The 17,755-nt window shown below is 36.7% G+C and overlaps 1 protein-coding gene across 3 annotated transcripts in view; it reads left to right on the plus strand.

The window, feature by feature from the left end:
* The first annotated feature begins 2,773 nt into the window (after nucleotides 1-2,773).
* LOC131070621 (dol-P-Glc:Glc(2)Man(9)GlcNAc(2)-PP-Dol alpha-1,2-glucosyltransferase) overlaps nucleotides 2,774-17,755 on the plus strand; it is a 72,146-nt gene continuing 57,164 nt past the window's right edge. The window contains exons 1-3 of one of the 3 annotated variants that reach the window (XM_058006203.2): nucleotides 2,774-2,922; nucleotides 3,047-3,243; nucleotides 3,337-3,425. In XM_058006203.2, the coding sequence (XP_057862186.2) occupies nucleotides 3,154-3,243; nucleotides 3,337-3,425 (179 nt within the window). In that variant the 5' untranslated portion in view covers nucleotides 2,774-2,922; nucleotides 3,047-3,153. Of the gene's footprint in view, nucleotides 2,923-3,017; nucleotides 3,244-3,336; nucleotides 3,426-17,755 lie in introns of all 3 variants that reach the window. The other 2 variants (XM_058006201.2, XM_058006202.2) reach the window with 2 other exon arrangements.

Raw genomic sequence — 17,755 nt, forward strand, 5'->3', positions numbered from 1 at the left:
GCCAAAGGACAAGCAGATTTTAGATCTAAGCATTCCACCATTGATCATTGCATCACTCTTTGACATTTGATAGAGAAAATATGGGATAGTCAAGGAGAAGAAGCATATTGCTATTTTGTGGACTTTAAGAAAGCCTTTGACATGGTGCCTAGAGACAAGCTATGGAATACAATGGAAGAATTGGGTGTTCCTGACATGTATAGAGCTGCAATGCATAGACTTATGAGAAAGTTAGAGCTAAAATCAGAACTAGTGATGGAATGTCTGAGTGTTTTGGTAGCGATATTGGCGTTAAACAGGGATGCCTTCTATCCCCGACTTTATTCGGTTTATACATTGATAAATTAGAAGCATGGATGAACAAAACGGAGGGAGAAGGCTTCCAACTTGCAGAATATGTGGTGAAATTACTTCTATATGCCGATGATCTTATCCTAATTTCTATAATAGCTCATGGGCTCAGAGAGCACTTAAAAGAACTAGAGAACTTTTGTGAGGAGGTAGGGATGCAGGTGAACATTACTAAAACTAAGATCATGATTTTCTCTCTAAAGAGGAAAGAAAAGAAAATTACCTTCCTTTTTGATGGTAGCCCATTGAAAATTGTGAAAGAATACAAATATCTAAGGATTGATTTCCACAATAAGCTTAGTAGTGAGACTTGTAGAGTGAAAAGGGTACAAGGAGGATGGAAAGCATCGTTTCTACTCCAAAATAGGTGCAGAAAAGGTGAATTGTGGGATTGGAAAATCAAGAAAACTCTTTTTGGTTTGTTGGTTACGCCATTTGTTCTATATGGTTGCAAAGTTTGGGGAGGCAACATGTCAAACTCTGGATGGAGATAGTTAGAGAGGATTCAAAAACACCTAATCACAAGCAATCTCAAAGTTAAAATGTCAGTTCCATATGAAATCCTTTTAGTGGAAGTAGGTACTTTCTCGTTGGAGGCTTCAGTGATAACCAAGTTAATAAGTTATCTAAAGAAGGTGGAAATCATGGATAATCAACGGTGGCCCAAAACTGCTATGGAAGAGGGACTTAACCGTAGGCAGAAAACTTGGATGAAACAAAATAAAAAGTGGTTGAACAAATGGAACATCAAGTTGCACGAATGTCTGAATACCAATGAGGAAATAAAAAAGTTGGTCATAGGAAAGCTTCAAATTGCCATGTGGAATAATTGTATTGGTCAAAAAAAGACGTACTACATCAATGAGTTTAACCCAACTTGGGATCATGGGGAGAAAGTATACTTAGGGGCAGTTATAAAAGGTAAGGCAAGGTTGTTAGTGGTTCAATTGAGGACACGTTCGCATCATCTCAGGTGTAAAACGGGTAGGTGGAAAAGGCCCAAAGAGCTATGTGTAATACCCTAAAATTGGTCATCTAAACCATGGGCCCCTAATCTCGACAACATCACCAAGGTCCTAACCAAAAGGCAATTAAATCAATCTTGAGCACATAATTAATTCTTTAATTATCAAATATTACATGGCAGAATCAATTACCCAATATTAATTAAATATTTATTTAATTAATTGAATCATTTCCAAAAATATCATTTCGATCAATTATCCCATTTTAATTTATTAAATATCTTTGCATATTTAATTAATTAATAAATTTGCCATTCAATCATGCGAAAGGATTAATTTATTACAAAAGATGAATTAAGTTATTACAAAGAGTTGAATTGAAAATAAAATAAAATAATTGAATTAAGAGAGAAATCAAACTTGAGATATTATTTCTTTTTCTAAATTTAAAACTTGAAATCAGAAAAGCAATTAATTGAATTATTAATTATTCTCTTAAATTGGAACTCAAAGCTTTTCAGAAAAGAAGTTCAGTTGCATTAAGAAAACTCTTTTCTTGATTAAATTGAAGAATTATCTATTTTTATCACAAATGTATGGAATTGATTTATTATTGTTTTCCAATGCAACTTGGACTTCTAATTTGAATGCATTTCAATTGAACTATAATTGGAATCTATCTCAAGGTTAACTCAACCCGATTTCTCAATTATTTTCAATTAATTCTAAATTGAGCTTTTTCATCATCTCTTTGTAATTCTCTATAAATTCAGTCATCAACGCTCATTCCAATTCACCCCAGAGATTTTTGAGAATACATCATTATTATACTGATTTTGCTCTGGAGTCATTGATTGATTATTATTGTTTTTTTTAGATTATCTTGCATCCATTTTACATTCATTATTGCTTGCATTCATTGTTGCTTGAAGTGATTTTTTGCTTGAATTATTTATTTATCTTGCATCCATATAGCTTAATATCATATAGATTAAATCCTTCGTCTTGGTGTAGTCTAGTCACTGGTATTGCTTATAACAAACTGAGAGCAATCTTATATTCGGAACATTTAGAAGGCAATGGGTCGCTTTGCTATGGTTTATTTTTATTGATTATTGATTACTAACCATGCATATAATGACTTAATTGAAGTGTTGTGCTTGTCACTTTTTCACACACACACTATGGGAAGAGAGAATTTGCTTGTTTTGCGAGATGGGTGCAATTGAGACTGAATGACACTTTCTCAGTGAGTGCACGACTTATGACGATATTCGTGCTCAATACGAGTTCATCTTGAAAAGTGACAACATGCATCATTTATTTCATTTATTTGGCGAAGATAAGATCAATCAGACTTCTAGTTTTTTGATCAAAATTCATAACAAGAAATCTGACATGAAAAAGATTATGAAATTATCTTAAGCTGTGATTTCCTCATAATAAACGTTAGTAAAATCATTCATTCATACTTCTATAATCTCTTAATGCTATTTTACTTCTTGAACATTTTTGGCTTATGCTCTTGGAGCCTAACTCTATAATGCTCCATCCTGCTTCGTATTTCAGCCACCACCAGAGACGTTGGTATACTATCACGTTTAAGGTGCAAGATCAATTCAATAAAGTTCTGAAATATTTCCGACTGCGTTGCTCTGGAGATTTTTTCCCCTTTAACGTGTTTCCCCTATTTCTGTGCAGTAATGTTTTACTTCTACTCCTACCTCTAGGTATCCAACAATTTTTCCTTTCTTAAACAGAAGGAAATGCTGAGAGCTCAATGGTTGAATTCGTCATCTTTATCTGCACCAATTAAGACTTGAGCAGAGTGAAAAATATGGGGCGCCTGCTTCTTACAGTTACGATACTTGCATGGGCTGTGCCTATTTCCATGCTTGTAAATCGCATTGTTACAGATCCCTACATGGTATGTTCTCACATTTCCTCTCGTTCAGTATTCGGTGTTTTATATCATGTTAAAAAAGGAGAATGAAAATTTGATTTCTGTGTTTTTGGGCAGGATGAAATATTTCATGCGCCACAAGCACAAAGATATTGTAAAGGGGATTTCAAAACTTGGGATCCCATGATTACAACCCTTCCTGGATTGTACGTAGCACTTTCTATCCATGATGTTATAATATCAATTCTTTGAGTAGTTCCTCATAAGTTAGGGATTTTTTTTGTTTTGTTTGAGTGAGCCAAATGTTGTATAGGCTATGAATGATTGGATTGCATTCTCAAGATTTATGTTTGGATATAATTATAATAGTTCACCCACAGATATGCTTTGCAGTTGTATCGGTTTCCGAATCATTAGCAATTTAGCATATATAACATTCCTCTATTTGACCTCTGAATTTGGCTATTCATACCTCTTCTGACTTCAGGATTTTTTGGCTTGGTAGATCTTGAGTAAGGTTAATGATTCCCTCTAAGGTGTTGCGGAGTGCGGGATGAGTTGGGACTACTTTTTTTTAGGTTGAAAATACCCCATAACTATTACACCATAACTTCGAGGAAACACCCCCAATTCTGGACCCTTTTTTTTAATAACTAGTATAGAAGGAGAAGTGTAACATCCTTCCCATAAAACTATTAGCCAATGACAGGTTGTTCTATTTAGTTGAATGTACCTGCGTAGAACTTTCTATACCTGAATTGAATTGCTGCTGTAATTAAAAATAATTGTGCTTACAAACACACGTAATAAATCACAGAAACATTTGAGTCATTCAACTTCATATTTATTCTTTACCGCACATATTAGTTACAATTTATTAAGGATTCTTAACTTAGTTATAACCTAGGAACTCATTTTCCAGGCATGACCTTTGATCGGCATTGAGAAACTAAAGTGAATATCAGTGAATTTAGTCTCTGGCATTCATTCCCAATACCAACCCCTTTGTGGCATTGGCACTCATGGCTCCCTCCCCTTTGCATGTATAAACAAATATCTTGTAACGGGACACAAAACTTTTGATCATGTGATGCAATAATGAAATGACCACAAAGAACATTCTATGGTGTATCCAGCTGCCACATCCTGGAAGAACAGCTCCCGAAGAAGGTCAAATATCTAAAATACAGCGGGGTTCAACTTTAGTTAATTAAAGTAGCAATTGTTTAATTTGGTCACTTCCTTAATTACCGAATTTAAATCTTAACTCATGTTACTGATCTTGTCCAAGTGTACAGTCATATTCATACTTCATTTAACCATGCTAACATGAAAGTGGTACTATTGTTTGAATAATTCAAGGTTCAAGGGCACATTCCAATTCTACGTATGCCTTCTCACACAATACATACTTCATTTGCTATTGTCCATTACAATGGTTTTAGTTTCATAATGATCTACAGTTTGTTATTAGACATTGCCCTACATATCATTACAACATTTGGCTGAGATAACGTTCCTTCTTTTCTATGACAATTCAATATGTAAAACATCACCATCAACACTTGATCAATAGGACAACATGCATTCCTCATAGAAATATGTAGATTATCAAATCAATTCATTTCCTTAAACATGTTTAACTGTTATAGCTCTACAAGAATGCCAACAGTTCAACTCCATGTATTACAGGTAATGTCTGTTAGTTTTAACACTTTCAGATTAACTAAAACTCAGAAAATCAGAATTTATTTACTGATTAGATTAATTAGGTTAGAGATTTATAGTTTCAGATTTAACACAACAAGAAAAGATAAAGAAATAGAGACAAGACACAATTACCTTGGGAAAACCTCCTAGGAGGAAAAACCCAGCTAGAAAAGATCCTCAGATCTGATTATGGATTATAGTTATGCAAACATTACAACACTTATCTCATGTGTTTGTAGGTTCAGATTTTGCTGTCACTGGAGGTATGGCAGATCAAGATGGCTGCCTTCAACATTCACTTGCTGTCATGTGGGAGATGGATGCTGATGTTGCCTTAACCTAAATTGCAGACCTTCAAGGAATTCGCTGACTCCTTATGATGCATTTCGCACCTCCTTCTAATGGCAGATGTATGTTGCTGTAGCTGTCAAGTATTTCACACCTCCTTCTAATGGCAGATTGCTTTAAGTGCATATATCATGTGATTCCTTGGAGTTTGCATTAGGCATGTAGGTTTCGCATGAATGAATAAGCAGATTGAATTAAATGAATAATGATGAGATCTTTCCTTTACTTATATGTGGAGAGAAACCCTTTTGTATAGGTCGGCTTCCTTTAACTTTAATTAATTATTTGTTTCCTTAAATGCCTTGTAAGTAGGGTCAGCCCTATTAGCAACACGTTGAGTGTTTTAGGCTTGTGAGGCGAAGTTTAAGGTTGTTGTGGGGATAGGTCTCTGCCCTATACGTTTGGGAAAGGGCCTAGCCCTTTTGGGCGGATTCCAATGTTGCCTAAGGCAATTGGAATCCGCCATTCTCTAATTAATATCAACACTCCCTCTTAATTAGGGAGGAAAACCATAACTATAATCTTCCATCTTGCACACAAGCAAAGAATGGAATTACATGATATAATCTTCCAGCTTGCACACAAGCATAGACTGGATCCACTTTACATTGCCCGCAGAGGGTGGAGAGGATCTTTTCTACCATCTTACATTGCTCGTAGAGGATGGTCAATAATTACACTTCTCCCTGCGAAGATTACAATACCATCTTACATTGCTCGCAGAGGATGGTTAACAATTACACTTCTCCTTGAGAAGATTACAATACCATCTTACATTGCCCGCAGAGGATGGTTAACAATTACACTTCTCCCTGAGAAGATTACAATACCATCTTACATTGCCCGCAGAGGATGGTTAATAATTATACTTTTCCATGAGGGGATTACAATACCATCTTACATTGCCCGCAGAGGATGGTTAATATTTACACTTCCTTTTGAGAAGATTACAATGCCACCTTACATTGCCCGCAGAGGGTGGTTTGATACAACATAATGTATTACTGAGATTGAGACTCCCTCTCAATTAGGGATTCATTTTCCACAATACCAAGTCTGTCCCTGAAGTACACAAACTTCACTTTGGATAGAGGCTTGGTGAGGATATCTGCAACCTGCTCATCAGTGCTAACGTACTTCAGTTGAATAGCACCTCTTTGCACCATATCCCGAATAAAATGATAATGAGTTTTCACATGTTTTGACCTGTCATGAAACACTGGATTGATAGACATTTTGATACAACTTTGATTATCACAGTGAATAACTGTAGGATCCCAAGGCTGACCAAACAGCCTAGCAAGAAGCTTACGAAGCCACACAACTTCTCTAGAAGCTACACTTGCTGCAATATACTCAGCTTCAACAGTACTCAATGCCACTGAGGATTGTTTTCTGCAAGCTCATGAGATCACTGCAGATCCCAAGCTAAAGCAAATACCAGAGGTACTTTTCCTGTCTTTGACACTTCCAGCCTAGTCTGCATTTGAATAACCTTCCAAGGTTATTGAAGTGTTAAGTGGATACTTTACCCCAAAACCAACTGTGCCTCGCAAGTACCTTAGGATGTGCTTGGCTGCAACTAGATGAATATGTTTGGGCATGCTCATAAACTGGCTGAGAGCATTCACAACAAAACAAATGTCTGGTCTAGTGTTAACTAGATACATCAGTGATCCAATCAACTGCCGGTATTTTGATGGATCTGCAAAATCAGAGTTAGCTGCAGAAACACTTAACTTCTTTAAGTTAGATTCCATAGGAGTAGACATAGGTTTACAATCCATCATTCTAAATCTTTTCAAAATGTCAATAGTATACTTTCCTTGACTTAGAAAAATTTCGTTAGATCTTTGCCATACTTCTAGACCTAGAAAATAATGCATTAGACCTAAGTCTTTTATTTCAAATTCTGAAGCTAGTTCTTTCTTGCATCTAACAATAATTTCATTTTTACTAGTAAGAAATAAGTCATCCACATATAGAACTAGAATTAGCATTTCATCATTGGCTAACTTAAGGTATATGTTAGAGTTAGCATCATTTTTATGAAAACTTAGACTTAACAAGTATTTATCAATTCTTTCATACCAAGAACGAGGAGCTTGTTTAAGGCCATACAGAGCTTTTTTCAACCTGCACACATGAGTTAATTTATCCTGAATCTCATAACCCTCAGGTTGATCAATATAGACCTCTTCCTCAATGACACCATTAAGGAAGGTAGTCTTAACATCCATCTGATGTAGTTTCCAGCCTCTAGCACAGCAATAGCTTTTATTGTTCTAATAGAAGTATATCTAGCAACAGGAGCAAAAGTTTCTTCATAGTCTATGCCTTACTTTTGATAAAAACCATGAGCAACAGATCTAGCTTTATATTTTTCAATACTACCATCAACATTATGTTTAATTTTGAATAACCATTTAGAGGAAACAACAGATTTACCTTTGGGTTTGGGCACAATATCTCAAACATCATTCTTGATGATTGACTGATATTCTTCATCTATAGCAATCTTCCAGGCATGATGATTCAAGGCTTCTTTAACATTGCAAGGTTCAGTTTCGATGAGATTGCACATCAATGCAACGTAGTTGGAGAATACTTGTGGTCTCTTAGTTTCACGGAAGGTGCCACTGGGGGCAGCAAATCTTTCGGCTTCTTGAATGGTGTTTCTTACCCAAAGAGGCCTCTTTTTGGTAACGACAATGTCACTAGGAATATCAGTGAGATTCATGGGCTCTGGTGGATCATGATGTTCATCTTGAGGTGGAGGTTCAACCAGCTCCCTCTGAATCTCAGGGTTAGTATCAACATTCATATTTTGATTGTCATTAGCTTCATCAATAACACAAGAACCTTTTGATTTCTTAAAAGCAATATCTTCTTCAAATGTAACATCCCTACTTACCTCAACATACCTTTGACCAGGGATGAATATCCTGAATGCCTTGGAGGATTCATTGTAGCCGACTAGCATGCCTTTCTTTCCGAAGGGATCCAACTTGGATCGCTTTTCCTTGGGCACATGAATATAAATGGGACTTCCAAAAATTCTGAGGTGACTGATGTCTGGTTTGGATCCTGTGAAGGCTTCCTCAGGGGTCATGTTCTTTAGAACACGGTGAGGACATCTATTCTGGATATACACTGCTGTTCTAGAAGCCTCAGCCCATAGGAAGGTCTGCAAATCTTGATCGTGAATCATAGCCTTTGCAGCCTCAACAATAGTCCTATTCTTCCTTTCAGCAACATCATTTTGTTGAGGATTGTATGGAACACAAAACTCCCTCTTAATTCCTGACTCAACACAAAAGTCATGAAAGCTACCAGGTGTACTCACCTCCATTGTCAGATCTTAAACATTTAATTCTTTTACCAGAGGAGTTTAAATTTACTTAAGACTTCATCAGATTCTTTAGATTTCAAGAAGTAGATCCAAGTTTTCCTAGAGAAATCATCTATGAAGATTATGTAATAAAGAAATCCACTAGGAGATGCTATAGACATAAGAACACATAAATCAGAGTGAACAAGTTCTAGTTTGACTTTAGCTCTATTTTCACTTTTATGAAATGGACTTTTAACATTTTTACCTATAGCACAACCTTTACAAGTGTTATCATGGATTTGACTGAGTTTAGGCATACCTTTGACTAGCTTTTCAAGGGATGGAAGAGCTTGATAATGCAAGTGTCCAAGTCTTCTATGCCATAACTCACAGGATTCAGGAACCTCATTAATGAGGGCTTGAATAGGGTTAGTAGAGAGCTTATAAAGGCTATCATATCTATGACCAATTATACGAGCAGATTTAAAACTAGATTTCTTAGGCCAAGCAAGAACTTTTCCCTCGGAAAATGCAATTTGATAACCTTTATCTTCTAGAGCAGAAATGGAAATTAGGTTTCTTTTAATTCCAGGAACAAACAAGATATCACTGAGGTGCAAAGAAATACCAGAGTCTAAATTTAGAGAAGTAGAGCCAGAATCTCTTACCGAATAATGAGCGTCATCACCAATTACCACGTGAAGGCTGGTATCCTTTTCTACTAAGTCTGAAAGGTGATCACAGTAGCCTGTGATGTGTCTGGAGGCACCATTGTCAATCAACCATGTATTGCTATCTGAAGGAACACTGCTAGACAGGGCGGAGATGAATAAAAAATCATTATTTTGTTTTGAGACTTCATTTAGGTTGGCTTCACGTTGGTTAGGGTTATTCTGACATTCTTTAGCATAGTAACCAAATTTGTCACATCTAAAGCATCAGACACGCGAGGTATCTCTTGGTTTCTCCCAAGGGTCTTGGGAACTAAGTGGTCTGAATTCCCTATTTCTTTTTGGATAAGGTTTCTTCCAATTTCCCCCTTTCTTGCATTGAGCTACAAGCATGTGATGATCATCTACATGGGAACTTTTGGTTTGCCCTCTTGTGATGAGGCGAGACTCTTCTTGGATGCAATCATTCTTAAGGCGATCAAGGGTAGGTAACTCAGTCCTGCCACTTATGGTTTGGATAAATGACTCCCATGAGTGAGGTAGACCATTTAGGGCAATCATGACAAGGTCTTTGTCTTCCATGTTATGACCAATTAAACCTAGTTGATTCTTTAGTTCTGAAATTCTCATAAAATAGGAAATAACAGAATCTTCTTTTGCCATTTTGATATTAAGTAGTTGTTGTCTTAAAGTAATTGCCCTACTGAGATTGTTAACTTCATATGTACCTTGTAGATGGCTGAACATTTTCCTTGCAGTGGTAAATGAGGCAATAGAGGTGACTAGGTGGTCTTTGACTGAATCAATGAGAATCTTCCTGGCCTTGACAACATCCTTTTTGAATTGTTTTAGCTCAGCTGCATCCGTGGGTTCAGTTAGCTCTTTCGTTTCTATGAATTGGAGGAGATCTTCTTCCTCTAGAGCCAACTTGATTCGAACCTTCCATGCAGTAAAATTGAGATTCCCATCAAGCCTATCTTCAACTTTCAGCCCCATTGACCTGACTTGTGAATGCGACAACAATCTGGAAATAAAGGAGTACTAAAAATTCTAAAATCTGAAAGTTGATCTAGCCTACAGCTCTGATACCATGTTAGTTTTAACACTTTCAGATTAACTAAAACTCAGAAAATTAGAATTTATTTACTGATTAGATTAATTAGATTAGAGATTTATAGTTTCAGATTTAACACAAGGAGGAAAGATAAAGAAATAGAGACAAGACACAATTACCCTAGGAAAACCTCCTAGGAGGAAAAACCCAGCCAGAAAAGATCCTCATATCTGATTATGGATTATAGTTATGCAAACATTACAGCACTTATCTCATGTGTTTGTAGGTTCAGATTTTGCTGTCACTGGAGGTATGGCAGATCAAGATGGCTGCCTTCAACATTCACTTGTTGTCATGTGGGAGATGGATGCTGATGTTGCCTTAACCTAAATTGTAGACCTTCAAGGAATTCGCTGACTCCTTATGATGGATTTCACACCTCCTTTTAATGGCAGATGTATGTTGCTGTAGCTGTCAAGTATTTCGCACCTCCTTCTAATGGCAGATTGCTTTAAGTGCAGATATCATGTGATTCCTTGGAGTTTGCATTAGGCATGTAGGTTTCGCATGAATGAATAAGCAGATTGAATTAAATGAATAATGATGAGGTCTTTCCTTTACTTATATGTGGAGAGAAACCTTTTTGTATAGGTCGGCTTCCTTTAACTTTAATTAATTATTTGTTTCCTTAAATGCCTTGTAAGTAGGGTCGGCCCTGTTAGCAACACGTTGAGTGTTTTAGGCTTGTGAGGTGAAGTTTAAGGTTGCTATGGGGATAGGTCTCTGCCCTATACGTTTGGGAAAGGGCCCAATCCTTTTGGGGGGATTCCAATGTTGCTTAAGGCAATTGGAATCCGCCATTCCCTAATTAATATCAACACTCCCTCTTAATTAGGGAGGAGAACCATAACTATAATCTTCCATCTTTCACACAAGCAAAGAATGGAATTACATAATATAATCTTCCAGCTTGCACACAAGCATAGACTGGATCCACCTTACATTGCCCACAGAGGGTGGAGAGGATCTTTTCTACCATCTTACATTGCCCGTAGAGGATGGTCAATAATTACACTTCTCCCTGAGAAGATTACAATACCATCTTACATTGCCCGCAGAGGATGGTTAACAATTACACTTCTCCTTGAGAAGATTACAATACCATGTTGGTGTTGGAAATAAGCCACACCCGGACTGACGATGGACTGGTCCAAGAGGGGCCAGTAGCTCAATGTTAGAGCACTCCAGCAATTTATGGAAGGTCCTAGGTTCGATTCCTAGCTGGTCCATATCTCAACATGGTATTAGAGCCAGGTCCAGGCTAGGAGCCCCAAGCACACGAGAGGTGTGGCTTAAGGGGGGGTGTTGGTGTTGGAAATAAGCCACACCCGGACTGACGATGGACTGGTCCAAGAGGGGCCAGTAGCTCAATGTTAGAGCACTCCAGCAGCGTATGGAAGGTCCTAGGTTCGAGTCCTAGCTGGTCCATGTCTCAACAATGTCATCCAGTTTTTATGCGAGTTAGTTATTATTCAACTCATAATACTACTGAATTTCACATAGAATCTAACAGAAGACTGATCCTTCCACACTGGGCATTCATATTGTATGTGACACTGACAATTGCATAATAGTGAATAGTAAGTCTTCAGAATAGACATTTGAATCTCTGTGTTCTTGAATGATGCAGTCTCCTTAACAATCACAACTCATAGTCCTGTCCACTTGGCATTTTGGGTGAGAAGGTGGACAAATGAGCCCAAACTGTGCCCTTCATCCATCTCCCAACCCAAGGCCAGTGGACTGAGACTTCATTATCATGAGCCATCAACAGACAACTTCAATTACTAGTTTCTTCCAACACTTAAATAACACTGAATTAATCCATGGTCTGTGAATGGTGCATTAATCCTGCCAGTGAAAACTGTGCATGGGGTCATTGCCATGACAACGTGGAAAGATCCAGTGTTCAAAATAAACCCACGCACTCTCATTCCATTGAGAGAACAACTTTCAGTCAACACACAGTTACACAATGGAACAAGTACAAACACTGTGAGTAACATGAACCAGCAATCCCACTTGCCCTGAGACTTCTCCATACAGTCACACAAATCAAAACAGTTACATTCACAATGATTAACATGGATGATGAGCAACCCCGCTTGCACGGTGGTTCCTCTATACAGTTCCTTGGACATCTCTAGTCTCTCTTAGATACAGGAAACCCTGACAACTCAACTTAGGCCTGCAGGCTTAACAGAGCTTAAATCAGCAGCAAGAATAGGAAAAGGGACCATCGTATTCAAGTTACTATTGATAAATCAACAGAAAGTTAATCCAAATGACAGCTCCTAGTGCTCAGTGAAGGAATGCATAATATTAATATGCCTTAAAATCTACCATTCACCTACACTGTCAAACTATAGTAGAAAGACCCCACAAAGAAATATACTTAAAGTAGCAACCTCATTGTAATCTCAAACATAAGCAGCTAACCTGTATCTTCAATTCTTACAACACAGTTGTCAGGAACGCCAGCTACTAGTTGCAAAGGAGGTGCCAAGCCAACATAAACAACAATGACTGTAGTGCCAGTTGACAGGAAAGTGTCTCAAAGCTTCACCCATTTAAAACAACAATTTTAACACTACAAGCGAGTTCAAAGTTCCAACTGACTAATCATTTAGGTCCATCATCACAAACATTGCACAGTATGCAGAGACATATACCTGCGAGGAGGAGAAATAACAGTGAAAAACTCATTTATTTTGACCATCACAGTCAGCACAAGTCACCTTGCAATGTTTAACAGAGAAATAGCACTGAGCATGCAAACCCTTTTCATTGGAGAGAAACCAAGCAAAGAATTCCTCAGGAACACAAAGGCTACTGGATTGATAATAGACAGTCTCTTTTCAAAAGAAAGATCAAAGAACAGTAAAAAAGCTTACCAAGCCTACAGAATTGATGTTTCTATCTTGAATGACTTTTACAAAATCTTTCCACACGTTCACAGAGAATGCTCCTTGCTGATACACATGCTCTTCTACAAATTTTTAACCCCTCCCTTCTCTCTTTTCCTTCCTCTCAAGCTTAGCATAATGATCGTGAATGACCACACCCTAGCCTTCCTAGGCCACGATAATGATTGCTCCACTCTCCAAGCAGTTACGAGATCATAATGCATGCAGACGAGATGGCTGGGAGCCCAGCATGGCATCTCCATCCCCATGCTCTCCAACTAATTCCAAATAATAAAAGTGAAAACAGAAAACCTTCAAATACAGCTTCCAACTTAATCTTGACTCCGGATTAACAGCAGGCTAACCCATATCAGGTCAAGGCAGTACCTTTCCTTCAATAAATTAATCTTCCTTACATTAAGAGCCCAGTACTTGGGTTAGTGAGTATGCATGGTTAGCTTACTTAGGAAGTTATCAGGGTCTTTGGGAAAGGGATTTTTCTTCCCTTATTTTACCCTTCAAAAACATTCCACCAACCTGAGCCTTTTTCTTAAGAGGATAAAATTTACAAGCTTACTTGATCGGATAAATTATTGGCAAGGGGAGAGCATATGTAGACTGGAAAATGGAAATAAACAACATTATATTGGCAGCTACCCGACCAAATTACAAGTTTTCTTAAGAGGATAAAATTTACAAGCTTAATGTAATGTCCCTAGCAGGACAGTTGGCCTGAATCCACCAAAATATCTACAATCAACTCAAATCCTAGCTCATTTTGATCATCAAATTTCTGATGTGGGCAACGTGAGAGCATATGTAGACTAGAAAATGGAACTAAATAACATAATATTGGCAGCTAGCTGACCAAATTACATTATTATCAAATCCATAGAATTGATAAATGCCAAAATAGCAGATAATATTATGCAAATTTTGATTATGCCAAATTGATAGATTACAAGTAAAAATGCGTTAATTCCAAAATGATAGACTATATCATTTGATTTTAATACATGTTCAATTGACAGATAATGGTATGAAAATAAAAATGGATCTAGCAGATAAATGGACTAGGATTTTTTTACAATGATAGCATAATTCTGGTGGTGAACTATCCAGAATTTTTGACAATAATAATCAATGACTAGCAGTAAACTGTTTAGTATTATAAAGTGAATTTATTGAACGGATTCAAAGATGATAAAAATATCAAAGTTCACCCATAAAGACAATTTTTGAACTATATTATCAGCAGAAAAAAGTAATAATATGACTCACAGAAAAATGTAACCTTTTAATGATGAAATATGATGGGAATATCAACATATGACTGCTGCACTGATTGCTAACAGCTGATAACTTCCTAGAAACTGATGAATACTGTAATTAGCCAACTCTGAAATGAAACAAATGTGAACTGAAACTTTTTAAAAATTTGGAAATCGCATTGACTACCCCCAAAAAGGCACAACTGGAACTGATATAACATTTGGAACTGCAGGTCTGAGTATTAATTCCAAGGAAATCACAACTTTTTGGAAAGAGCTGACCACTCTATATATAGTATGGCAAGCTCACAGTATTACGGCCTCGTATGAAATAAGGAGCAGCTAGACTTCCAATCAAAACACCAGTAGTTTCAGCACCCAACAAATACTTTTCAAACAGCAATTATTAGTAAGGATTTTGTAGGTGTACAGTCAGGTAGGAAGGTATGGCTTGTATCAAAGGTTTGCACACCATGTATTTTGCTAGGGGAAATATCTTGTAGGACAAAGATCTACAGGAACCTCAATAACAATATCAAATATTGTTCTGTGTTCTACTACTCATGATAGGAAACAACTCATAAAATGATCAACTTTACTTCAGAAAATCTCACAATAAAATCTAGAATCATCAAATCAAAAAAATCAATCGATGGATATTGGAAATCTTCAATAGTTGAAGCACAATGGCTAATTTTTGTGTAGAACTGCTCTTAATGGCTAGGAGAATCTTCTGTCTCCAAAACCATCTTACAAGAGGGTTTTAATCCTTAGGTGAAGAAAGAAGAATTTAAGTTCATTCTTGGAAATTGAAATTGATTGAATGAGCAAGAAAACCTCTTTTCGAAAACAATCCCTCTTTTTTAACTTTTGTAAGGGAAAACAATATAATATCATATTCTATTATTTAATTATTCTCACAAAGTTAGAAAAATATTGAAGTATCATTTTTAATACTTATTTTTAGGAGCTTGGGTTTAGTGACACTTTATTATTATCTCATAATGACCTTATATAATTTAATATAAATTATAATATGAAGTTAATTTTTGACAACTTCAATTTAATTAGTTAGTTATTTTTTTTGCCTCCCCATTACCTTATGGGAAAATTGAACATAATAGGTCAAGGGTCTTCATTAATTTTACTTAGAGAAGAGGACATGACAATTTTACCCCCCCAAAATTGGTTGCCCACAAGCAATTGCAATTAAGGATGCTCCAAAATCTGCTCACCTTCCCATGTAACGTCCTCAACTAGAATATTCTTCCAATGGACCAAATATTCTTTTATGCTCCTATTTCTCAGTTTTTATTCCTTGGTGTTAACAATTTTTCTAGGAACCAAAATCAACTTTCTTTCATCATCCAAGGGAGGTAGTTCAACTGAAAGAATGACATGATGCTTAAGTGCTTTCATGAGGCAAGAAACATGGACCACATTGTGAATTTTACTTTTCTTAGGCAACTCTAACTCATAAACTCCTTTCCCAGTCCTTTACTTAATTTTGTATGGTCGATAAAAATGGTGCTTAAGCTGTTCCGCTTCACTCCTCATAAGAGAGGATTGCTTGTATGATTGTTATCTAAAAAAAACCATGTCACCAACCTCAAAACTATGCTCAATAAGGTCTTGATCTGCATATAACTTTTGCTGATTTTGAGCATGATGGAGCTTGTCCTTAAGAGTCGTAAAGATATTTTGGCTTTGTGAACCAAATCATTGGCCCCTAAAACTCTACTGTTAGAAATAATAAAGTTTGAGGCTCATAAACTTACAACGCTATAAATGGCATCATCCCAATAGACCTATGATAGGTACTATTATAAGAATGCTCTCCTTGATAGAGTCAATTGATCCATTCCTTTTGATGACTGACAACATGTTCCCATTTTAGGGTTCTCTTGCATTGCAATTGGCTTTGACCTTCTTTGTGAGTGTTTGTCTTGTTTGAGGGGTTATTTGATGTTACCAATGAGCTCAGATGGTCTAGAGGACTCATATGATGCTTTTTGATGTTATTTTTGGTTTTGGTGTGTTCTCCAAGATTCTTGGAAAGAATGTCTATTTATAGTTGGTTTATTTTCTTATTATTCATCATTGGGATAGATCCAATTTAGTCAGATTTTGATTCCGATGCTTTCCAACAATCCCTATTAAATGAGTGCATTAATGGCTTTATTTTAATTATTTTACTAAGGTTGCATAAATTTTATTAAAATATTTTAAAAGCACCTTAGTGCTATAGCTTGTTGCAACCGAGATGAAATGTTGTAAATCATAGATGCATAAAACAGGGACCTCGTGTATCAAAATTATCATTATTTTGATAAAAAGGTTTTTTCAAAGCTAAAATGGAATTTAAATTGAAAAGGTAAATTTTAAATCGTGCTATCTGGATATTTGGTAGGGAAAGGTAGAAAAGGCAATTTGGGGGCTCATTTGGTAGTATGCAGATTATTGATTTTTGTCTCAGCCTTTTGGAGGATGGAAACCCTCTTGTAGGAGGTTGGCTATAGTGGCGACAAAAGTCTCAACTTGTGCGAAAAGAAGGTTTTGTAGGTAAAGGTTTGGGGCTATTTGTGTTTTGCAAAGTTTTTCAAAAAGTCAGAGTTTGGTTTGATCAAAGTTTTCAGATTTGTAGGAGATAGTGTTATTTGTTGAAGTGATGCTGAAGTTAAAAACCTTGCTATTATTTTATTTGAATTTCAAAAGAGAATCAAAGGGAATCAAAGCATGGATTTATTTGTCTTAGCACTATAGAGAGTCAAACTCAATCTTGGAGTTACAAGTTGGATAGGTATAGTGACAGCGTGGCATGAAAAAGACAAAAAGTTTTGCTCTTAGTCCCACTGCATAAGTGGAAGAGGCTGGCTTTGCTGCCTATTTTGAATATTGTAATACTGTCCTCTTGCTGCATAAGCGGTAGAGTTGATTTGTAATCTCATTTTCAGTCCTCCCGCTGAATAAGAGGTGGAGTTGATTGCTATTTCATTTCTAGTCCTCCCGCTGAATAAGCAGTCAAGTGATTGTTGTTCTTACAATTTCTATTCTTCTAATTGGCTGGTTGCACCGCCACACTGCTGTAGAAGTTCTTACACCCGCTGGATAAGCGGAAGGGGCCGGCTTGCCGCCCAGTATTGTATTTGAGATTTCATTTCCAGCAGTTATTTGAGCTAACG

The sequence above is a fragment of the Cryptomeria japonica genome, chromosome 1 (assembly GCF_030272615.1).
Source record: "Cryptomeria japonica chromosome 1, Sugi_1.0, whole genome shotgun sequence".
NCBI classification, from domain to species: domain Eukaryota; kingdom Viridiplantae; phylum Streptophyta; class Pinopsida; order Cupressales; family Cupressaceae; genus Cryptomeria; species Cryptomeria japonica.